The following is a 24,676-nucleotide window of genomic DNA, read 5'->3' on the forward strand; positions in this document are numbered from 1 at the left end:
GAGAGCTGAGAGCTCCATCATGGATGGCAAACAATGGAGCTTTGGCAGCGATCCTGGGGGAACCGGGAACCCCCACCCCCCTGCAAGCCCGCTATGCCTTAGAGGATGCTAGATAGGGTGGGGGAGGCGACAAGAGGTGGCATGGATGGCATGGATATGGCACTTCCAAGAGCTCTAGAAGCCGAATAGACAAATGCAATGCAACTTCAAATGCAGTAGCATCAATTCTCTCTTGCAACCCTGACCATGAATGCAAAAGCTCACATTTCCTCCTTCTTCCTCATGCTTCGCTCCCCATCCACTAACAGCCCTCAGCGCCCTGAAAAACCTCCCCTCCAACTTGTATCGGCTTTTCCGTTTTCTATTTCTTCGTCTCATAACCTAAAAAAGAAATGCTGTTGCCTGCGAGGGTGGGGATCCTCAAGTCAAGCCACCTCGAACGGCCCATCAGTCCATTCACCAATGAAGCTAGACTCGTGGGAGAGGGGGATTCCATGATCTGCTGTGAGAACTCATGATGGGCAGCTCGAGGGGTGTATTTACGAAATACCTTGACAGGGAAACAAGCGTCTTCGTCTCCTTTGTGATAATCACCGTATTACTGTTCTGATCATGCAACACATTCTGTAGGTAGTTGATAGCCACTGATGAAAAGACCAAAGGAGAACTACACTTGTAAGCTGGATGGGTAAAGATTCGACTATCATGTCCTCAAACATCGGCTATCATTCCTAAGAGAATTTGTTGATCATGTTACTCAACTCAACAAAACACTCCTCCTTTAAACGACTGCCTAAATAACCATTAGCACAACACTAAACCAGTCTCTCCGACTGATTCAACTCAACTCACATCTCACCTTGATCGGCATCCGCATGCATTTCTTCCCCACATCATCCCTCGTCTCGTCTCATCCTGAGCATCGCCGACCTCGCCAGACCAAGACCAAGCACACCGACACCTACAATATACCAAAGCATTCAGCACGAATGATATGATGTGGCGTTATCTTGCCATCCCCGGTCCTCTCGGCCGACAGCGGAGTCTCCTCTCAAAATGCAACACGAAAAAAGGAAAAAAGACAAAAGGAAAGAAAAATCTTAGTGTCCGATGACCTCTCAATATTCATCCCGAGGGGTCGGTTTATTACAACAGCCAACGTTGCAACACACCAGACAACCTTGCTCGGGATGCTGGAACTGTCCCAGACATCCGGGATTCCAGATCCGGCTCATCCGCGATGCCTGTCTCCTGCCGCTGTAGTCAATTAGCCAATGACCAGCTTGATCAGCATTCACCGAGATCTTGTGACTTGCTTGGCCATGTCTTGTTGTGCGGTGAATCATGAATGTCACTACATACAGTGAACTGTCATCATGCTACTGTACTGTCCCGTACTGCAACATGCCTTTTGTTCTCTCAATGAATGCTATTATTATCTTACAGTACAGCCCATGAGCTGATACCCATCCAACTAACATGCATATGCAGTGGATGAGATATCACATGAGACAATGTTCATCCTAAGAGTACGGGAACTGCTCTGCCGAGCCCGAACAGTACCCTCAAGAATCTTCCACAACCACCACCATGCCAGATCAATACTCACCCAACGTCTATTATATGCAGCACACTGCTCTCATCCAATTGCATCCTGTCAACTTCTGGCTGTTTTCCTTGGTCTGAAACACAAACTCCCCTGACCATACCTGTATCACTTTCGCCAGCCCATCCATCCCACGGCCCATCGCTAGGCGTGGGACCAAATATGTACATAATTCATAAATTCATCACTCATTATTGGGATACTCCTGGCCCTTTACCAGGATCACCACTGTCAGCGTTGCCGCGTACGCTTCGCGAATAGCACATGCCATGCTGTATGTCTTGTTAGCAATTGTCCACATTCCTGTCGTACGGCAGACTTACCATGTTCTTTCAATATCGGCCACCACAGCACTGAGGCCCCAGTGTGAACACCAAGCTCTTGCCAAGACCTCGTTGTCGCGTACCCCGAACGCTTCAACCACAAGGACCTTTTCGTCATCATTTTCATCTTCCTCGGGCCCACCAGGTTGACCAAACCCATTCAACGGAGTGTGGTTGTGGTTGAAGCTCTGATTAAACATGTCTTTGTATGGCCCTCCCACCATGCCTGGCCCGGGGCTCGATCGCACACTATGCAACAGCGGACCTCCATACAGATTTCCCCAGTCTCGCACTCCGGTGATAGAGTCTACACGAATTGACGTATAAATGTAGTCGAAAAAGAGCGGATGCGGACCCTCGGAACATGGCCAAGCTGCCAAGAACGAAACATCATACATGAGGTTGAGTGGCCATGATACTCCATTGATGGCAAATTGGATTGTTGCGTCGAAACGTTTCGAAACCTTCGTTGATGGTGTATCCTCAGGTCCGTCTGCCGGCTTAAGAGCCAGCAGCTCTACCCGTACTGTATCAACAGCACCTTCAGGGCCAGCTCTCGGGGCAACTGGTTGATAATCGTCCACTGGGTAAGTCTCGGCAGCGGGACCAAGCGGGTCAGAACGCTCTGCCATCGACTCGACATCCTGGGGGGTCATCCGTTGCTTGGGTTTTCGACTTCGAATTCGTGCAATCTGAGTTGGCTCAAGATCGGCTGTTGACCGTGCGGGACCGATCCAGCCACCGACAGCATGGCACGTGGGTGCCAGCACTTTACCCACGATTGAGCTGGCTGACCAATATGTGTAACTGTTCTTGTACTGGAAACCACAGTGGGGATGCATGTGCGAGAGAAGTGCAAGGTTGTCAGTCTCGCTGTCAGGGTCGAGGTCCAGCAGCGTATTCATCATCAGAAACGGGAAGGTTTGCTGCTCTCGGTCAGTCTCTGTATTCGTCTTTGGCAAACGCGAAAAGGGAAAGTAAACTTACACCAGGCAGTACAAGACCGCTGAAGAAGGCAAAGGCATCAGAGCTGACCTCATCCAAGGCCAATTCTGAATCCTTCTGTTTCATATTATCGAGAGTATCAGTCAGGTTGGGCCATCTCATCATCTGAGCAAAGCGTCTCAGCATTCTGATTTGACGTTTCTTTAATTTGTACCGCAGAAGAACTAAATTGATCGTTAGAGCGTCCACGTTTCAGACGAAATCAGAACTATACTCACTTTCTTCAGGTGTCCTGCCAACGTCATCGACACGTACAAAGTCCTGCCAACGTCTAGCTAGAGCTAGATTCCACTGAATTGATGGAGGTATTTGTGAAGTCAACTTCTCCTTTGCCCAGTCACTGTGTTGCTCTGATTGAATGCGCAACTCAAGCTCAAGACTAAGGAGAAGCTGATGAAAGAATTTGTGAAACTGCTCCTGGTTCTCCGGGCCTCTTTCAAAGATGAATCGGGTAGCAACCTGGTTCCGAGGATTGCTGAAGTCGATCCAGTCCGGACGTGAAAGAACAAGAATCAGGTCGGTAATCTGCTTATCGAGAGTTCGATGAGGATTGAGGAACTTATCGGGATCTCTTAGAATGCGCTTATATAGAATTCGATAAAGCAAAGATTCATCATCGTCCTCTATACCATGTCGTAGTTCCTGTAAACGTTCAAAGATATTCTCCAGACTCATCGTCCGAGGCATGACACCGGCGTCACGAAGGGCAATGGCGGGCGGAAGAACGCTGGACATGGAGGCCCATTCGTTAAGCGTGATAGTTCCTGGTAAATGGCCAAAGCGGAAAGCGTTACTGGGCTGCTCGAGCGTCTCCCATGGCTTGTCTGCGTAACCGTGCCCCAACAGGCGCAGAGTCATGAGCTGGGTCATAGAATCGTGTAGGTTGGCAACATCGGTGTGGTCAGAAACCTTGCCATCAGCTCGATTGCCACTTGACGTCGTGTGTAGAGAGTAGAACTCGTCGGGCTGATGCGCAACAGGTCGTTTGTGACCCTTGTGTGAAGGAGCACCGCGGGCAACGATCTCAAGCGCATGTTGCTGAGGTAATTCATCTTCGATGGAGATGCCATATGGCGGCCATGTTACTGTGGGGGGTTCCCGAGGGCGAACTGGCCGCCCGTTGGATATACGAGCCTTGTTCAAGAAACCAGAGGACTTGGACCTTATTGGGGAAGACCGGGGTTCGGGCTCGGGTTCAGCTTGCCCTCTTTTCTGCCTGCGGCGCATGTTGGTAGACTCGTCCTCGGCGGTCGTGGGGCGGTTACTATCGTATGTAAGATCGGGAGCCGAACCGATGCTTTGGCGGTAGGGCGAGTGGCCTGCGTCACCATTACTGGCACGCCGAGGACGATGATACTCTCTAGGTTCAAGGTCCTTGGACTAAAATGCAAAAGTAGAGTTAGTAAGATGTTGAATGCTTGCATGAACGAAATCGGAGCTGGAGCTAATAGCTATAGCTACAGCCACAATAGGCGACGCCGCTGGAGAGCTCGAGCTTGGCTGAACCGTGGTTCTCGAAATGAAACAAGGAGTCCATGTCGAGCCCCCGCAAGATCCAGACGTCACTGTAGTTGCTGGTTACGCACCGGAGGTTTGGATGAATGTCTCCTAGAACTAGCCCTTCGGATCATGCTCCAGATACCCTTCTTTTCGCCCTGGTCCGCCATGATGTCATTAGGCACAGCGCGAGTCCAACGTGACTATCGATAGTTACGGGAGGAGTCGAATTGTCTGGAGAGGCGTAAAAGTTAGAGAGAATACCGAGAGTGAGGTGAAAACGCTTCGTGTCGCAAAGTCGTGTTCGCGACGCCCGGCTGGCGCGCGGACTGGGCTAGACTTTAGAGGTGACAGGGAACCTGCAGTCCAGGCAATGAGAGAGCCTGACTGACAATGGAGAAGGCCGGCAAATAGGTAAGAATAGATATAAGGACAAAGTTTCTTGTTAGCAATCAAGTTTGACGTTGCACATGATTGACGATATTCCCCCACTCTTGGAACGCGAAACAAAGAGAAGAAGGAAAAGAGGAAGCAAGGAAAAATAGTTCCAACGCCCTCGTTTGAGGCAATACGTTGCGTTGCGCAACAGGGGGACTTGACTGGATTGGACCCCACGCCTATTCCCTTTTTTTTAGTGGCGCAACAAAGAGCCGTATGGTAGATTTGCAATGCTTGATACGTGGAGCAGTGCACGAGGTGGTCGGTCGAGACAAGCAGGGGGGTAATGTCGAGTACTATTTAGACTACCTATTTTACCTTTACCGTGGTACGGATACCTGCACAATAACAAAGGAATGGCATGTAGTACGGATTGGTCAAGGCGTTGTTGTAAAGCGTTGAATCACAATCAATTGTTCAACGTGGACGTTGATAGCAAAGTTACTGTAGAAACTATCAAAATTGACTTTAACGGAAGGTGTTTAATCAGATGCACAGCCGAGGGACGCGTAGCGGTTAAAAGTCAAGACACCACTCAGCTTAGTAGTATGCATGTATGCAGTACGTAAGGTACTTTGCATTGCATGTATCGTTTTATTCGTGCATATCTTCAATAGATTCTCACAGTAAAAGAAAGCATTCATAGAAAGATATCTCACAAGTCAAGTCCAGTATCTTTCTACTGGGACATTATCTAATAAATACTCGCTGCGAATACAAGCTTATACATTAATGCTAGAGAACCTCGTTGACGGTCCATGATGGACCTGCATCCTTCAGGTTTGTCGTAACATGCATCCTCTGTACTGGTAATGAAGCCACCATTTGCTCTTTAACAAACTATGTGAAACACCAAAGGTATACATCATCCAACGTCCATCCTGCCCACACCACACACTTTTTTCATACAGTCTTTTCCATGTCTACTTGAGGTCTTCCGACAAAAGCTCTCCCGCATCATTATTACCATTGTTGAATCGTCCATAAGCCTCTCGCCACTGCCAAACACCATTAGTTTCGGTTGACCACAACAGGGTTGATAAGACTTACCGCAAAGAAAAAGTTGAGAATAAGCACAAACATCAACGAGACACTGATAATCATGGGTCCAATCATGTTGTCAAAATCCTTACCACTTCGCTCTACAATCATGGTTCGTCGGACTCTCAACATACCATAGCCCCAAGCTCCGGCGAATACGGCAATGAGAACGAACAAAAGCCCGATAACAGAAGCAATTGTGTTCTCACCCGCGGCTGTGTATAAACCAATGGCCAGGCCACCCTGAAGAATACAAATGTGCTGCCATTTGAGGAACGTTCGCTCGTTAGCAAGCCAAACCTTGGGCTCAACCTTAAGCTCGCCCATGTTCTTGATCCATTGTGTCGGCGCTACTACGCCTTCTGGCAGTGGCTGCTGAGACGCTCGCTTGGCCCGAGAGTACTTGGATAACGAGAAACCGGGAATGACAGATGACAGAGTCCCGTACGACCTTCCCTGCTCTTCCTGGTGTTGGCCACTGCTTTCTCCGACCTCTTCTCCGTTTCTGGGCGTCGAGGTCTGCCTGTTAAGCGTTTTGGCAATCGAATCCCTAGACATGCGGTCCGCTAGATATGACTTACTCACTGGCGAGCTCTGTGTAGGCTTGTAAGATCCTGACTTCGCCCCGGCTCCGATAAGACTGCCCACAGCCATGACATCCTCGTGTCGTTGGGCACGTCGTTGCTCCTCTTCCTCAAAAGTCTTCTGAGGGTCTTTGCGGATATCGGATTCAAGATCGCTGAGCCAGAAGGGCAAGCTGTTGACGAAGTCTTCGAAAAGGACCGCAATACCATGCACAAACTTGGAGAAGCGTGGAGTTGGGTGAACCAAGTGAGACGCCATCAAGTCCTCGATCCAGGTGGGTCGCTTTCGCAGGCCATCATCCTTTAGCTTGATTTCAAGAAGGGCATACGGGAATCGGTTGACTTCGCTCTGGTTGATGTTCTTGAAGGGATATTTCATCTCGCTCTCGTCAATGTCGAGGCGGTGCCACTCGTTCGGATCACGGCAAGGACGGCTGCGATCGAGCGTATCTTCTCGGATAAATGCCACATTGGTATCAATGGCAATACGGATGCGGTCGTCAGCAGGCTTCTGGAAGGCCGTGCGGACATAGTTGGCCCTCAGAACAGGGCTGAGGTTCTTTTCCTTGAGATATTTCTGGATTGTGCCAACCGTCTGCTCGAACTCCTGGATCTTTTCAGGAGCAAAGCTTTGTCTCTTTAGCTTTTGGATAGCCTTCTCCGTCTTGTAATCGCCATCAACGAATGACTTGACGTATTTGTCTTTGATGGAGAATTTCAGATCCTGGCTGCCACCCTTTGCGTCGACTGTCTTCTCCTCAACAAAGATTTCAGGTCGGGTGGCCAGCTGTCCATACCAGCGAAGACGCAACGAGGTTGCTTCAGACTGGCGGTTAACCTTTTCTCCGTAAAGCTCGAACTTTTTGTTGTCGAAGTAAAGGGAGGTGATAGATGGCGAATCGCTACCGTCAAGCTCCTTGGCGGACTTTTCGCTGTAGACGAGGGCAGGCAGATGTCGCAGGATGACTGTCTTGACCTCGAGTAGGTTATCGGGATGGACCCAGACTGGATTTGCGTTAGTACCTGATCAAAGCCAATTGCACACTGTTCGCTTTGAGTTTACTTACACTTGTGAGCAGTGTAGCGTTCACCATTGTGCGTCTCGCCCTGAGACTCAAGATCTAAAGGCGGAAGCTGCTCTCCACTCTCCTCTAGCTGTTGCCGGATAGCAAAGTACATAATGGAAAGCTTGTTGAGGAGGGGAGAATAACCAGTCTCGGAATTAAAAGGTCGCTGAGACAAGCTCAACTGCATCATGGGCCGGACCTTGTAGCGGTCTCCTCTCTTACGATCGTGCTTCTTAATGATCTTGAGGAAGCCAGTGTAGTTGATCTGGCTGTACTTCTTGAGCTCACGGACCTCGTTGGTGATCTCGTCAAGCTCCGACTCTAGAGCGCGCAGGCGGGTGGCCGAGATGTCGCCCTTAGAAGGGCCTCCGTCCTCCTCTGACTCGACAGGAGCCAGCTCCTTGAGCTTATCAAAAGATGATTCAACCCGCTCCTTTAGAGCATTGAAGCGCTGCTCTTGGAACTGAGCAACCTTTTCGAGTTGGTTGTTGAAGATCTCTTCACAGAAACGAGTCTCATCTTCCTCAGTCCATGGCTGGTTATCGTCGTCGGCCACGTCCTCCCGTAGCAAGCTCTTAAGCTTTGCGTACTCAATGTACTTGTCCTTCCATGGCGGGTAGACGGACTCGCGAAGGGTTCGACCGAAACGCATTGTGGGTGGATGGGAATTGGAGCTTCGGGCCAATTATTTCGAGGTGGGCAACCAGCCGGAGGCTGTGTAATGTAAAATAAACAGCCGATGGAGAGAGTATCTGGAATAATCAATAGTACTGCGACCGGTTGCTATTGATGAATTCCAATGGAATCGTATGATACGGCAATGATGCACTTCAGTCAAGAGCGAATTGGGCGGGCAAGCTTTGAAACGCGGAACGGAGTCGAGGCGAACCGGAGGGAGACGGATGTTATGATGGATGATGGACTCGACAAGAAGCGAGGCGCAACACGACACGGCACGATGTATGACAACTGCCGTTAATTGTTGTACAGAGTACAATGAATGATGGTTAGAAATAAACCGAGTTACATAGAGTTTCAAGAAGTTGAACGGGAAAAAAGCTGGGCGATAACTTGTCCGCCATGCATAGAACCTTGTACTGCATCAACAGGCTTGGTCTGGGCTAGACTGGTGCTGGGCTGGACCTGACGCGAAGACCCCACCAACATCAAGCAAGGCAAGGAAGGTACCTGGCACCTCCCGGTCTTGCTAACCCAAACAAATTCTCCAGCCCACCGCGGTAGGAATCTTATACGAACCAGGTCTCCAGTGGCTCTTTCGGTGTCCAAAACAGCTGCTGAAACTAACCTTGAGGAGGAAGAAAAGCCCACAGCAGCGCTGGGTCCCGTTGAAATCCGTTGCGCCTCGGTTCTTCTATCTTTTGTTACTTGTTTCCAATTGCCCTATCAACGCCCGCGACTTACACACGTGTTGCTATGGATGCAGCTAAAACCTAGGTGCATGTCATTCCCGTCGTAGACATATAATCCCTGTCGGTGCGTGCATTCATGTGTATTCATCCATACACGTGAAGAAAGAGATATCAAATATATTTATTTACTTCATGTGGAACAATATTTATTACTAAAGACTACTGGCTTTTTCCGGTGTGAAAATCCTCAATGTTCATCACAACAAGTCTCTCATAGGAAGTCTATCATTTTCTTTTTACTGCGACTTGGCTATTGGCGAAGCTTTTTTGGCTTAACTAACTACTGGGTAAATACGAATATAGATCATCTCCCAAGCAACTGCTATGTACATAGACTGATATCAGGGCAGCGGAAAAGTCAGCTACCGGAGGTATGAGAGATGAAATTAGTGACTAGATTTTATGCCATTTATTAGGCTTTAGTCCGAATTTGTTTATTTTTGTAGCCTAAAGCCTGGAGGTCAAATTCTACTGCCCTCTAGACTGATACGAAAATGAGCGTCCTTGCTCAAACCCCAAGCCTTAATATTCCAGCAAGTCATGGAATGCTTGTTATAATAAAAGCTACGCTCTGATCTTGTTTACTGACGTTCTGAACGTTTACACTCCACGGTGTTACTTCCGAGTTAACGTTCATCGAACACCACGAATTGCCAAACAGCGGGGATATACTTCGTATGCCAGTTCTGTGATGATGGTAAAAATATGAAGCATTAAAGAATGATGATAGTAAACTAAACGAACCGATTCATAGTGTTCCTACATCAGACCCTCAAATTGCCCATTTACATCTTCCGTGATAAAGTCGGGCCAATGCCTTGCGTACCAGCTAGCTAGCTCGGTGAACAACAACAAATAATCTCAACACCAAAAAAACATACAACAGCGGGGATTCGCTGGTCGTCACCGACCCAACTACTAATCCGCCCCTTACCAGCTTGACTAAGGGAGAGCGGACGGGATCCCGTATTTTCTGGTAGGTATGGTCGTATGTGCTGGTCAGAGAACCAAACCGAGACTATAAACAGAAGCATCAGAGTCACGAACACAAGAGTATGCGACAACATAGCCTGCAAAGGTAGTAGTCAGTCAAGTAACGGAGAGTTAGCCTTTGGGTTTTAGGATATAAAAATAAATAACCTAAGAAGTGATCTATACAACATAAACTAAAGCTAACAATTTCATATCTTATGCTTCCAGAGGCTAATTTTTCTGATATGGTCACAATCATGGTATCATCCTATTTCCTTTTGCTCCAATCCCCAACCCCCAACCCCCAAAACCAATAACTAGTTAAAAGTAAATAATTTCCATCTAAGCCTCGACCTGGATCTGGCTAAAGATCTCCTGCGCAGTTCGCTTGGTGATACCACCAGTGACGGGCAGGTTGGTGTACTTCTCAAGGTACAGATCAATCTCGCGAGCAGCCTGGCGACCTTCGTTGATACCCCTACAATATGTATTAGTATTTCGTTTTCAAGTAGATAGTGGTTGGTTGTTGACTTACCAGACAATCAGAGACTGACCACGACGGGCGTCACCAGCAGCGAAGACACCCTCAAGGTTGGTGCTGTACTTGCCGGGTGCGGTCTTGACGTTCTTGCGAGCGTCCTTCTCAATCTCGTCACCAAGAACACGAGCCTCAGGTCCGAGGAAACCCATAGCAAGCAGGACGAGGTCAGCAGGGAAGAACTGCTGAGAGCCCTCGACCTTCTTCATGTCCCAGCCACCACTGGGAGACTTGGTCCACTCAACACGGATGGTGTTGATGCCCTTGACCTTGCCAGAGCCATCGTCCATGAACTCCTCGGACATGATGCAGTACTCACGAGGGTCCTTGCCAGTGTGCTGGCGAACCTCAGTGTGACCGTAGTCAACACGGTAAATGCGAGGCCACTGAGGCCAAGGGTTGTCGTTGGCACGCTCAGGAGGAGGCTGGGGCAGAAGCTCGAAGTTGGTGACAGACTTAGCACCGTGACGGAGAGAGGTTCCGATACAATCGTTACCAGTGTCACCACCACCAATGACAACAACGTGCTTGTCCTTGGCAGAGATGTAAGCGTTGTCACCAAGCTCGGAGTCGAGAAGAGACTTGGTGTTCTTGTGAAGGAACTCCATAGCGTAGTGAATACCCTCGAGTTGGCGGCCCTTGATAGGGAGGTCACGAGCAACAGTAGCACCAGTTGCAATAACAACAACGTTATGGCTGGCCCGAAGGTCGCTGAGAGATGGATGACCCTCCTCACCAACTGCAACACCGGTCTTGAAGATGATACCCTCGTCCGCCATGAAATCGGTACGGCGCTTGACAATACGCTTGTCGAGCTTCATGTTGGGAATACCGTACATGAGGAGACCACCCAGGCGGTCAGCTCGCTCATAGACAGTGACAAGGTGACCAGCGCGGTTGAGCTGGTCAGCAGCAGCCAGACCAGCAGGGCCGGATCCAATGATCGCGACAGTCTTGCCAGTGCGGACCTTAGGAGGCTGAGGAACCATCCAACCCTTCTCGAAACCCCGATCAATGATAGCACACTCGATAGATTTGATGCCGACAGGGTCTTCGTTGATACCCAGAACACAAGCACCCTCGCAAGGAGCAGGGCAGACACGGCCGGTGAACTCGGGGAAGTTGTTGGTCATCAGGAGACGGTTTAGAGCATCCTTCCATTGGTTTTGGAACACCAATTCGTTCCATTTAGGGATAATGTTAGAGATAGGACAGCCAGTCTCGGATTGACAGAAAGGAACACCACAATCCATGCAACGAGCAGATTGGTATTTGAGCTCATCCTCGTCAAGACGAGAGCTAAGCTCAGCCCAGTCCTTAAGACGGGAGTTGACAGGTCGGTACTTCTCTTGACGACGCTTGTACATTTTGAAACCTCTGGTCTTGTCAAGGACAAGGGCACGCTTCTTCTCTGCTGCGTTGTCGCCAACAGCCTCCTCGAGATCCTGAAGCTTAGCAGCCTTCTCGGACTTCTTGTGCTGGACGCCAGAGACGGCAGGCAGGTTGTATTCGGCACGCTTAGCCTCGGCAGCCTTGGCTGCTTCTTCCAAGAGAACACGCTTGTAGTCAACAGGGAGAATCTTGACGAATCGAGGAAGAGCTCGGTTAAAGTCGACGAGAATGCGAGCGGCGCGCTCGGAGCCAGTGTAGTGATGGTGATCCTCAATGAGACCGCGAACGAAAGCAATCTCAGCAGGGTCCTCAAGACCGCTGGTCTCAACCATCTCACCGTTGAGCTTGGAGTGGAAATCGCCGTGTACATCCAGGACGTAGGCAATACCACCAGACATACCAGCTGCAAAGTTGCGACCAGTAGATCCAAGAACAACGACGCGACCACCAGTCATGTACTCACAACCGTGGTCACCGACACCCTCGACAACGGCGGTGGCACCGGAGTTTCGGACGGCGAAACGTTCAGCAGCAACACCACGGAAGAAGCAAGTACCAGTAGTAGCACCGTACAAACAAGTGTTACCAATGAGAATGTTCTCCTCAGACTTGAAGACAGCAGAGCGGGGAGGGTAGATGATCAATCGACCACCAGACAAGCCCTTGCCGACGTAATCGTTGGAATCACCCTCAAGCTCAAGTGTGACACCAGGAGCGAGGAAAGCACCGAAAGACTGGCCAGCAGAGCCCTTGATATTAACATGAACAGTGTCCATGGGCAGTCCAGCCTCGCCGTATCGCTTGGAAATGTGGTAAGAGAGGGAGGTACCCATCGCTCGGTCAGTGTTGACAATGTCACACTCGATTCTGGATGGAAGGCCCTTGTCGAGAGTCAACTCGGACTCGGAGATCAGCTTGTTGTCAAGTCGGACGTGAAGCTTGTGGTCCTGCTTTCGGACATTGAAGGTGGCAACGCCAGGTCGGAGCTTGTGAGCAGGGGTCAGGAGAAGAGACAGGTCGATGTTGGCTGTCTTGTTAGTTCGAAGGTCATCGCGCATCTTGAGAACCTCTACATGTCCAACCATCTCATTGATGGTACGGAAGCCAAGCTGGGCCATAATGGCTCGAAGCTCGTTGGCGACATAGTAGAAGAAGTTGATGACATGCTCGGGGGTGCCAGTGAACTTCTTTCGGAGCTCAGGGTCCTGAGTAGCGATACCAACGGGGCAGGTGTTCAAGTGACACTTTCGCATAAAGACGCAGCCCATGGCAATAAGAGGAGCAGTGGCAAAGCCCCATTCCTCGGCACCAAGCAGACAAGCAAGGGCAACATCACGACCAGTCTTGAGCTGTCCATCAGTCTGGACAACGACACGACCACGAAGATCGTTCAGGACCAGGGTTTGATGAGTCTCAGCCAGACCCAACTCCCAAGGAAGACCAGCATACTTGATGCCAGTCCATCGAGAAGCACCGGTACCACCATCGTGACCAGAGATCAGGATGTGGTCGGCCTTCGCCTTGGCGACACCAGAGGCGACGATACCGACACCAACCTCAGAGACAAGCTTGACAGAGACTCGAGATCGGGGGCTGGAGCACTTCAGATCGTAGATCAGCTGCTTGAGATCCTCGATGGAGTAAATATCGTGGTGAGGAGGGGGCGAGATAAGACCGACACCAGGGGTAGAGTGACGGGTGCGAGCAATGGACTTGGACACCTTGTGACCAGGAAGCTCACCACCCTCACCGGGCTTGGCACCCTGAGCCATCTTAATCTGAAGCTCATCAGAGTCGGCAAGGTAGGCAGAAGTGACACCGAATCGACCAGAAGCGACCTGCTTGATGGCAGAACGCATGGTATCACCGTTGGGCATACGCTGAGATCGCTCAGGGTCCTCACCACCCTCACCAGTGTTAGACTTTCCACCCAGTCTGTTCATGGCAACAGCCAGGGTAGAGTGAGACTCCATAGAGATGGAACCGTAAGACATGGCACCGGTACAGAACCGGCGAACGATATCAGTCCAAGGCTCAACCTGATCAATGGGGACAGGAGTGCAGTCCTCAAACTTAAAGTCCAGAAGACCACGGAGAGTACAGTTCTTGATTTGTTCATACTCGGATCTGGAGTAGGCCTCGTAAGACTTATCGTTCTTGGTGCGGACAGCGTCCTGGATATTGGCGATCGAGGTAGGGTCGTTGACGTGAGGCTCACCACCGTCACGCCAGTGGTACTCGCCAGACTCAGGAAGACCAGGGGGGCCAATGCTGGCTCTGGAAGGGAAACCTCGCTCGTGGAATCGGAAAGCATCCTCAGCAATGAGCTCAAAGGTCATACCCTGGATACGAGAAGCAGTGCCCCTGAAGCATCGCTCAACAACAGTCTCATCGAGACCAAGGATCTCAAAGATCTGAGCACCCTTGTAAGAGGCGAGAGTTGAAATACCCATCTTACTCATGACCTTGAGAATACCACCGTCACAAGAGTGCTTGTAGTTTCGGATAAGAGTCTCATTAGTGGTCTTCTTCTTGATGAGACCCTCACGGTTCAACTTGAGAATACACTCCATAGCAAGGTAGGGGTTGACAGCATCAGCACCGTAACCGAGGAGGACACACATGTGATGGACCTCACGAGCCTCAGCAGTCTCAACAACAAGAGCAGCCATGGATCGCCACTTGTTGCTGACAAGGTGATGGTGAACCATGGCAGAAGCCAGAACAGCAGAAACGGGTACTCGGTCAGCCGAGGTGTTACGATCAGACAGAATAATAACACGGTCCCGAGCCTCGATGGCGGCCGAGGCCTCGTTGCAGATCTCGTCGAGATGCTTGATGTAGCCCTGAACTCCCTGGTTCTTGGGGAAAGTCAGATCAATAGTCTTGACAGTCCACTCGGAGTACTTGTTGGACATGTTCTTGATGGCATTAAACTCCTCGATAGAGAGGACAGGACTAGGAAGCAGGAGACGGCCACATTGGGAGGCGTCCATCTCTAGCAGGTTACCTTGAGGACCAACATAACACTCAAGAGACATGACAATGGACTCGCGGATAGGGTCAATGGGAGGGTTAGTAACCTGGGCAAACAGCTGTCGGAAGTAGTCGTAAAGTAGACGAGGGCTCTGGGTCAGGCAAGCCAATGGAGCGTCATTGCCCATAGAGCCCAGAGCTTCCTTCTCGTCGGCCGCCATTGGAGCGAGCAGCAAGCTGACTTGCTCGTGAGTGTAGCCGTAGGAGTGGAGCAGAGGGTCAGACTGGATAGTCTTGTCATCAAGCTTGGGCGCAAGATCCAGAGCCCGCTCCATGATCTCAACGACCTTGGGCAGAGTAATCAACTCACTATCGAGCCATGCTCGGAAATCATATCGGCTCGAAACAGCCTCCTTCAATTCCTTGTCATCAATGATGCGACCAGCTTGTGTGTCGACCAACAGCATACGACCAGGCTGAAGACGGCCCTTCTGGATGACACTCTCAGGCTCAACTGGAATGGTTCCAACCTCGGAAGCGCAGATGATACGATCGTCGTCCATGACGTAGAAACGGCAAGGTCGGAGACCGTTTCGGTCAAGGTTGGCACCACAGTATCGACCGTCAGCGAATGTGAACAGAGCAGGGCCATCCCAAGGCTCCATCTGGCAAGCAGCCCACTCGTAGAATGCAGCCTTCTTGGGGTCCATGTGCTGGTTACCCTGCCAAGCTTCAGGAACCATGAGCATAACAGCCTCAGGAAGAGAGAGGACACCGTTGATGGTCAAAAGCTCGAGAACGTTGTCGAAAGCAGCTGAATCAGAACCACCATCCTCAACAACAGGGTACATCTGCTCGAGCTCATCCTTGAAAACATCAGACTGCATGACACCCTCACGGGCACGCATCCAGTTCTTGTTACCTCGAAGTGTGTTGATCTCACCGTTGTGAGCAGCCCATCGCAAGGGCTGTGCACGGTCCCAAGAGGGGAAAGTGTTTGTAGAGAAACGAGAGTGCACCAGAGCAAAGTGAGCCTCGTAGTCGGCGTTGACCAGATCGTGGTAGTAGGAGTAAACCTGAACGGGAGCAAGCTGGCCCTTATAAACAATGTTCTTGTTTGAAAGGGAGCAGAGATAGAACCAGTTGTGAAGACCAATGCTCTGAGTAGCACGCTTTCGCAGGATGTACAGCTGTCGCTCGAACAGACGCTCATCAAACTTCTCAGGGTCGGTCATCTCGGGAGCATTGCCAGTGCCGTAAGCAGAGGCAAGGACAACAAAAGGCTGAGCGATGATAGGCTCACGCGATTTGGCGGCAGGTCCAAGAAGTGTCGAGTCGACGGGAGGCCTTCGCCATCCCAGGACTCGGAGGCCCAGCGACTCGGCAACATCTTCCAGCTGCCTCTTGGACTCTTGAAGAGTCTCCTCGTCGGGCTTAAAAAACAGGTTTCCCACGGCATACTGGCCCAGGGGAGGCAACTTAATGTCCTCCTCCTTCTCAAAGTTCTTGATAAAGAACCGGTGGGGAATAGATGTCATGACACCAGCACCATCACCATCTCGTGCATCAGATCCCACGGCACCACGGTGGGTCATGTTGCAGAGCAGGTTACGGGCATCACTAACAATTTTGTGGCTAGGCTTGCCCTTGATGTGACTGGGAACATGTTAGCGACGGCTATATAAGCCAATTGACGAGGGACAAACTCACCAAGCAAAGCCGACACCACAAGCATCCTTCTCATAAGAAGGGTCATAGAGACCCTGCTTCACCGGCAAGGCACCAGCCCACGAGTCATTGTTCTCAGTCTGATACTCATAAGGTACGTATGGTTGTTGCTCGGCTTCGGTTTGGATCTGTCGGTCGTCGAAGTCCTCGTTTAGGCCCATGCTAGGCAAGGATGCGATCGAACTGGGGTGGGGTTGTGGGGGAGTTCGGAGTGGGGGATGTAGGATGGATCGCGGGGCGCGTTGGCTTGGTAAAAAGCAGCGGAGATCTAGCATTCAGTAGTATTAGTACGGGTAAATGGAAGTATGGATGGCAATCGATTAATTGCGCTGTGCATAATAGGCCGAAGCATGTGGTTTCCCGAGATGTTCAAATTGTTCCGAAATGGCCGAATAGGTCCGAGTCTGCTGCGAAATGGCACTGAGGGGTCTTCCCAGGAAAAAATAATTGCGACTCCGGCATCGGACGAAGATAAGGACATCTGACGATAAACTCAAAGTCACCACAAGAGATGTGCCCCGCCAATTGCGCCCGCAACTGCCACTACAAGTGACTTTCGCGGTGGTTTCTTTTTTTTTTTTTTCTGTCTTTGGCAATGGCTTTTGGAATATCATACTTGGGCATACAGTGAGCGTCATGGCAGTTTCGTAGTGTCATCCAGTTCAGATAGCAACTACTTCCAAGACAACGTAGGCCGAAGCAGGTTCACAACCAAGCTTCTGAGCTGTCTTGTTCAAGCCAGCAGCTAACCCCGTCCCATCGACCCACCAGATTCAGAGTGGTCTCCCGGGCGGGTCCCCTCGTCCTCGGCTGCATATAGTGGGATGTTGTAAAAGGAGCAGGGCCAATAATGGGCTGCGCAATGCTAACAACCATGCAGACATGCGGCTAGGATAAGGGGGGTCCCAAGAGGCGCCTGGGGATGGACGTCACTGCAGCGATGCCGCCAGCTGTCGCACATGCAACACAACGCAACGCAATCTCAATGTCAGAGAAGAGCGACCGGACAAGTCGCTGTGCTGTGCTGTAGAGCTAGTGCACCAGAAAAAGATATCACTGGCTCTGTTCGCATGGATCGTGAGACATGCGAGTCTCGGTGTGTCGCCAGTTCAAGTCGTGCCGTCTGCGGTGATAGCAGCGATGACCCGAACGTGGCCTCGAGGTCTTTGCAAGTATCGAGAAGCTGCAGCCATTGTCGTGGATGTTGTTGAAATCAAGGCCAAAGCCAATTCCAGTCCGGGGTCCAGGTATATAATTGTTGTTGCTTTCGAACGGGAGTGCACAATACGACTTACCAGGCGGTGGTCCTCTTCACCAAGAGGTTGTTTATTCGTAAGCGAAAGGGTATCAAAAGGCGACTGGCTTGCAGTGGCTAGCAGGATGGCACGTTAGATTCTAAGGAGAGGCGAACGCGAGAGGACAGGACAGTGGCAGTAGGAGGAAGAGATCAAGAGGGAGGAAAGTTGGAGGGGAGGAGGGCAAAGCTCTGCTTTTATGAAGAGAGGAGGGGGATATGGGGGCAGTGAAAAGGGAATTAATGTCCGGAGCCGTCAAACAGTACAGCAGAATACAGCACAGCACAGAACAGCCAATCCGTATCGGAAGCTCTCGAGTTGCTTTCGCTTCGGTGTCTCTTGAGAGTCAATCCACTTGGGTCCAGCTCCGGAGCAAGCAGCTTGGTTTGAGCCAAGCCCCACGAAAGAAAATGGGCAGCCGAACAAAAAAATCCAATGGAGCGGCTACGGCGTGCGTGGAGGATGGAGGAGGGGAGGGGAATGACAGGGGAGGCGTGTATGAGGAGAAGCTAGAAGTGGGAGGGGCGTGTATGTTTCTAGAGTAGAGTTGGTAGGGCTTGCGGTTTGCTCTGCAGATGGTAGAGGCAGAAGCGGAATATTAAATGGGGGCTGTTCATAGTAACAACCATGGACCTGCTGGATTATAGAGTGGGGGACTCGAGAAGATCCAATGCCTATGCCTGTGTTTCTATTCGAGGTTTGGTGCAACGGATAGACTCTCATTCTCTCTGTGGAGGTTGTCATGAGATGGCATTTCACATGAAAACTTGTGAGCACTCTACAAGCCAAGCCCAAGCCTAACCCGTCTATTAGTTCAGTTCAGCCTTCTATCTGAACCTTGTTCCCTCAATGAAAACTCAATTCTTCATCAAAAAATGATAGACCTCGTCGACATTACCAGTATATCTGTCGTACCTCACTCTTACTTACATCTACCTACGTCTTCGGCGTACTGGCTCCGAGCCCCAAGTGGGTTGCAGTACACTGCAAGCATGGACCCTGCCGTGGCCCCGTTTGCTAGGTACCGTTTCCCCCATGCAGCCAAAACCAAGGGAATTAAAGTGAATTTATTGGGGAGCGGAAAAATAAGAAAACCAAGGCACATACAGACTACATGCCAGGAAACAACCGCAAGCAAATGAGGATGCAGGCATTTGTATGATGCCTCCCCTCATCATTCCACAGACATGCCACTTTCTGGGGACAATCACCTTTACACAAAGAGAAAGAGGAAGCTCAGTAATACACAATAGCTCACTTCTTCCCCCGGCATCATTTCCACTTGGGATACCCTGCACTTGACAGCCACATATCGTGTTGTTATATAACTTTACTGTATTGAATATGTCTTCCTAAACTCAGCCATTCGATCAAATCCAGTCTTTACATCTGAGCACAATCACTCATACCGGTAACATCCTTTTTTCCCCTGCACAATTGATACCCGACATCATCCCACAAACATCTCAATCTCACCCTTCGGAATTGCCTCCGAAATCAAAACTGAAGCCTCACCGTCCGCCGCTCCGCCCCGTCTCATCTCATAGGCTTGAGGGCTATTCCGTTCACCCTCCTCCGTAGATCGGCACCTCCCAGACCAGGGCATCCTCCTCCAGCGGTATGATCCTCTTTGAAGGCGAAAACGCGCATCTTTGCTTATCACTTTTGCTATGTAGCAAGCCTGAGCGAAAGTACATAGACTAGACCGGCGAGCTAAATTGAGTAATGTGTTGTTGCTGCCTTCTCCTCTGATAGGTACCTCTGTAGGTATTAGATCTGCATTCTCAGATGGTTGAGATCTGCCAGAGGCTACGTCTTCGAAATCGAAGACAAATTGCTGTTTGTGCCAAACAGTGGCGATGTATACATTTCAATATTGATTTCCTAATTGTAGTAAGGTCCTCCATAAATCCCCATGGATCCCTCATGATGCTACTTACTAGGCTGCTGGCTCCCCGCGATGACCGTCAATCAATTCACTCGACGACTTTACCTGACTCTTGATTGACTTGTTCACTGTTACTGATCTGACTTGGCAATTCAGGAATGTCTCATCGAGACAACATGCGGTCAATGAAATTGAACAGTGTGTTGATATTTATTGCATGGTGCATATGGTATTCACGAATAGCCTCATTTTGCCGCTCTTATTTCCCGCTGGGATCGTCTCGCTCCTCTCCTCTCCTCTCCGCCCTCTCCCTACGCCGCTCTCCGCTCTCCGCATTTATCTCAAGCCTAATCTATTTTAACCGACATGGAGAGGAAGAGCAACTGAGACTCGAGGCTTAGAGCCATCCAATCAATCACAGGGCACCACTGCTATCATCGCATATCTATCGCCTATCCGCTGCCAAGCTGTCAATCTGTGAATAGGTTTGCAACATGGTTTCGTGTAAGAGAAATTGTGGTCGAGGGATGGATTGCTTTGCCGCTAGCCACGAGCCAACCACTTACGACCGCACTCTGACTCCCGTTGAGCACCTTGCCTCGGAGCTAGGATCAGGACAAGACAAGGATAGGCCCCAGGGTCTGTTCAAGATGGCGCCGAATGGCTGGAAGATGGAAAGATGCTGCTAATTCGTGCGGCGCCGGCTGGAACGTTAAACCTCTCTCTGCAGGGATCATCTCGACTTTTCAACTTGCGACGCCAATCATGGCTTGCCATTTTCAAAGCCGATGTCGCGCCTACGTTGTCTTTTTTCTCTCGAGACAGGGTAAGGCAAGATGAAAAAGGGCCTTTGACGTATTGTACAGAGTACGGGGATCTCAATGCGAGTCTAATTGGCCTACTACGTAGGGAACCCCCATCCTTCACCACGGGCTAAAGGTATGCATGCCACACTGCAGTACACCTCCGAGGAACTGGGCGTTACATCTGTTGTGCTGTGCGAGATTTGAGATGTGATTCCGCGATGACTGAGATGCTCTCTGCGTCCCTACGTACATTGGTGTACATGCAAATGCAAACGCGAGATTATCACAACGTTGTGCTTGTGTGTTGTCATTCGGTGTGGCACGTAAAATAGGCTCGTGAGCTTGTAATGGATGGTCCTACGTGAGCATATAAACTATCTGTGTTTGGTGTTTCGGTAGTAGGTAGGCTGACCTTGATCTTCAAGATTGTCTCTGCTAGAGCATGCCACGTTGACGCAAGCATGAGACCCTTTTCCTTGTCTCATTTATTTGCCTCAACAATGCCAATTGCTACCAGACTGAACACATGGGTAACAAATATCCCTCTTCTTACATAGCACACTGGCGTGGAAGCAGACTATACTGCATATGTAGTGGAGGTTTTCGGGGTGTTTTTTCGAGAATCGCCGAGCGCATCTCAGAGCCAGAGCCAGAACATAGCCAGGTAGGTAGTCAGGCTTGCCAGCCGAGGTCCTACCTAAACCCATCTCGAGATTCCGAATGTTAGAGTCAGTACCAGCGCCTCGCCTTGAATCATAGATGCACTTGGACGTGTGTGATATTCATCGCCGTCACCCCATTATCTCGCACTTGACAGTCAAAAGATGGACAACATAAAATCAGAAGAGGCGACCAATCAACTCCCCCAGACTCGTGTGGTTTTCTTATCTCTGGCGCCGTAGACGCTAAAACGGAACAAGCACAAGCTCGTGCCGTGCATGTTGTGCACACACCACACGGCAGCCATTAGTGCGCGCCAAGGCCAGAAGAAGATCGTCTACTTTACCTTACTGGACCTTAGTCGACGCCATCGCGCAGTCAGTGTCGCTGTCTCACCATGCTTCGGGAGTCCCTGCGGGGACCCTGGCCTGTCTTCGTTTGTTAATGTTGCAGTTGGGCTTGCATTGAAGACGTCACTTTCTTTGGCAACTCGAACCGGTATAGGACCAGTAGCCAATGAAAAGGAGACAGATACTTTTTGACTCCCGTTGGTGGTGTAGAAGCACATGTCTGGGGAAAGACAGCATCTGAACAGTCAAGGATCTTATTTGTCTGTCTCGATACATGGTCATATCTGCCGTGGATGACCCCTACACAGGAGCGTAGCCATTGCAGTCGCTATATAGTCTTCTACGAATGCCTACAGAGGTGAACGACCTTCACTCGGTCATCAAGGCAATACGGCCAGGTTTGTATTTACCGTATTCTAGCGTGCGAGCCACAATTGCTTATCTTTCGGCGTTGATACTATAATAGGTACGTACTTTAGTATATGCTAAACCAACGGTCGAATGGATACTTTCCTACCGACAACAGCTCAAATCGAGAATTGAGAGCTTATAAATAACAAAGCAAGCGGCGCAGTTGGCCTATTATTGCGGAGCTTCTTCTACCTATGTGGACCATACCTACTAGCAGGTAGACAGCGAGCTCGGCCTGCCCTGGATATCTGCACTACAATCCCTCCGTTCTCACGGTCTTGCGGAGCCGTCAACCCGAGTCTCATTCAGCCTGTGAGCCAGAGAAACCAATGCCCAGACTCCAAGTTCCCGATCGCCGAACCCCATAGGAATAATGGGGTGAAAAGACCTCAGTTCACGGAGCGACACCGACAGACTTCACGGCCAAACCCCGGGCTTGTTTTCTAGTCACTGGCTCTTCGTATGTAACTCCATAGTCTTGTCACCTCTCTCACCTCTTCATTCCGACTTCTTCCGATATCCATCCAGCTTCAAAGTGTCGCTCCAGGGCAAACTGCCAGGTAGTTTCTCTAGACTCTACCGTCTAAACTTAACATCCGCAGTTGGCCAGGCATTATTCTCTGCATGAGGCCGGGCAAGGGTTCTGGCGCAGAAACGCAAGTAACGCTGCAGGAGTTTGTCTAGATGCCATCCATCCATGCCATGCCATGCTGGGCAAGACACACCAACGATCAATGTTTCAGTTACCTCACAAAATGAATAAACCACCAGCCTTTTTATGATCGGATCATAAAGGCCTAATGGAAACTATACAGCAAATCGGCTTGGCTTGATGACTTCGGCAGGTGGTAAGTTGCACCTCAATTCCAGATCGACGGAGCTGCAGTCGCTCTCTGGAGTTTCATTTCTCAGGCATCGAGTTGCATGAGTCTAGAACCACAGCAAATTTGCTGTAAACCGCTCATGCCAAGCCGACATAGCCGCTGAGAAATATGGTGTTGATGCTTGAGGGGGTAGGACAAGCTGACCGGTTCACATCTCTGACCACCCTCGTTGTAACTGGGATCTCATCGATCCAGCCAAATAACTGCCGAATTCCCGTTCAATTGATAATCAATGAATATGAATCTTTCTTTCCAACGTTGCATTGTTTTGACAACGTGTTTCCACCATGGCGGCTACTAAACGCGCCGCCGCGTCTATGGCGTGAACTGCCCCGCCATTCGGTTGGCAAGTACGGAGTAGTAACTTTATGTTGGCCTGGAAATCAATACTTTTCACCTCACGAATAGCAACAGCTGAACTTAATAGCTTGTCGCGACCGCGTTCTGCAATTAATATCCATGTTCACCACACTACCAGATTTTACACCGCGAGACGTAAGAACCATTTAATTGACTACACGTTTACTTACTAACAATTTCAGTCACATTCTCTGTGGTACAGATCCTCTCGCAGTCCTTACATCCCACCCGGGCCTCTAGACGACTTTAACGAAGGCGCGCATAACCAACAACATGGCGCAAACCAAGCGCGACAACGTACCAGAATCATCGAGAGATCAGCTCTCGCTCGACTTGCTGCCGACGAGCAGTACATGCAGCGAAGACGATTGAATGTCCAGAACTATGGAAGCGGCTGGTTGAAACCCCCAGGCGTTCCCAAGACACTTCATCAGATGCGCGAAGAGAAGCGAGAGCAAGAGGAGCACCAGGAAGCAATGCGTCGAGAACAACTAGCACAGGAGCTGGCTGAGGCCGAAGCTGCAGGTGCGCCTGGTGAAGAAGGGACGATGGACGATGTGCAGCTTGACGGAGCGCAGGACCTGGATGATGAAATACCAGATGCCGATGATGGATATGGCTTCGATGATGATGAGGAGGAAGAGGAGGAGGATGATGATGAAGAAGAAGAAGAAGAAGAAGAAGAAGAAGAGGAGGAGGAGGAGGAGGAGGAGGAGGGAGGCAGGGAGAAGGGACAGGAATATGGAGAGGAAACAGATGACGAGGCTCTGAGAGCAGAACGAGAGAATAATCTCATGGCTGCACACATGCGAATGGGAGACGACGCTTTCCGTGAAGCACTTGTACGCGGCGAGCCGGATTCTAACGACATGTACGGTGAAGCGGAAGAGTACGAAGAAGAAGAGACTAATGGCCAACTTCTTGACGAGGAAGATTTCGTTCAGGAGGATGACCTTGGCATGGACATGGACGCAGATCTTGATGAAGACATCCCCGAGGCAGAGAGTCAGGGCTATGAGCACACTGACTCTGAAGCCGAGATTTCGAGCAGCGAGCAGCGGTCTAGCAGTGATGAGGAAGAGGAGGAGGAGGAAGACGACCTTGACACCAGCTTCCAACCTCGCTCTACGACTCTCCCACCGCCGCTGTCACCCACGTTCCACGGTGGCCGATCACTCATGTCACATCCTCGCGCCAGTATGGATCTAAGCAACTTGCTCTCCCAAGACGGCAGCAGCTTCATGCACAGCAGTCCCGCCGGACGACGTGCTCGCCAATGATAGCTAGCACGGTTACGACTAATGCGACACGACCATAACCGAAGAAATAGATTTAGTTCAGACAACATTGTTATACATACCCATTCACTGTTCATTACCAAGACAGAATAGAAGAATTGAGCGCTCTCTGCTTTTTTCGCAGCTT

General features: G+C 50.3%; 5 protein-coding genes and 1 non-coding gene across 6 annotated transcripts; 1 reads left to right on the forward strand and 5 right to left on the reverse strand.

Moving 5' to 3' along the window:
* Positions 1-1,790: 1,790 nt before the first annotated feature.
* Positions 1,791-4,601, reverse strand: FGSG_01431 (uncharacterized protein; the record flags this gene model as incomplete). The annotated part of the gene is made up of 5 exons (XM_011318933.1): positions 1,791-1,878; positions 1,930-2,855; positions 2,917-3,098; positions 3,153-4,314; positions 4,521-4,601. The coding sequence occupies 5 exons, from the start codon at positions 4,599-4,601 to the stop codon at positions 1,791-1,793; spliced, it is 2,439 nt and encodes an 812-aa protein (XP_011317235.1).
* A 1,010-nt stretch (positions 4,602-5,611) lies between these two features.
* Positions 5,612-8,575, reverse strand: FGSG_01432 (uncharacterized protein). Its single transcript, XM_011318934.1, has 3 exons — positions 7,562-8,575; positions 5,920-7,499; positions 5,612-5,867 (listed from the first exon to the last, which is right to left on the reverse strand). Exons 1-3 carry the CDS (start codon positions 8,211-8,213, stop codon positions 5,793-5,795), a joined length of 2,307 nt encoding a protein of 768 aa, XP_011317236.1. The 5' UTR covers positions 8,214-8,575; the 3' UTR covers positions 5,612-5,792.
* A 1,290-nt stretch (positions 8,576-9,865) lies between these two features.
* FGSG_20002 lies at positions 9,866-9,981 on the reverse strand. The gene has a single exon (XR_892991.1). It is a non-coding gene; the product is annotated as a 5S ribosomal RNA (ribosomal RNA).
* A 324-nt stretch (positions 9,982-10,305) lies between these two features.
* Positions 10,306-16,758, reverse strand: FGSG_01433 (glutamate synthase precursor; the record flags this gene model as incomplete). The annotated part of the gene is made up of 3 exons (XM_011318935.1): positions 10,306-10,441; positions 10,499-16,525; positions 16,580-16,758. 3 exons carry the CDS (start codon positions 16,756-16,758, stop codon positions 10,306-10,308), a joined length of 6,342 nt encoding a protein of 2,113 aa, XP_011317237.1.
* A 4,581-nt stretch (positions 16,759-21,339) lies between these two features.
* FGSG_11954 (uncharacterized protein) lies at positions 21,340-21,814 on the reverse strand (the record flags this gene model as incomplete). The annotated part of the gene is made up of 2 exons (XM_011318936.1): positions 21,340-21,491; positions 21,598-21,814. The coding sequence occupies 2 exons, from the start codon at positions 21,812-21,814 to the stop codon at positions 21,340-21,342; spliced, it is 369 nt and encodes a 122-aa protein (XP_011317238.1).
* A 1,536-nt stretch (positions 21,815-23,350) lies between these two features.
* FGSG_01434 (uncharacterized protein) lies at positions 23,351-24,531 on the forward strand (the record flags this gene model as incomplete). The annotated part of the gene is made up of 2 exons (XM_011318937.1): positions 23,351-23,386; positions 23,434-24,531. The coding sequence occupies 2 exons, from the start codon at positions 23,351-23,353 to the stop codon at positions 24,529-24,531; spliced, it is 1,134 nt and encodes a 377-aa protein (XP_011317239.1).
* Positions 24,532-24,676: the final 145 nt, after the last annotated feature.

The sequence above is a fragment of the Fusarium graminearum genome, chromosome 1 (genome assembly GCF_000240135.3).
Source record: "Fusarium graminearum PH-1 chromosome 1, whole genome shotgun sequence".
In the NCBI taxonomy this organism is placed as follows: Eukaryota; Fungi; Ascomycota; class Sordariomycetes; order Hypocreales; family Nectriaceae; genus Fusarium; species Fusarium graminearum.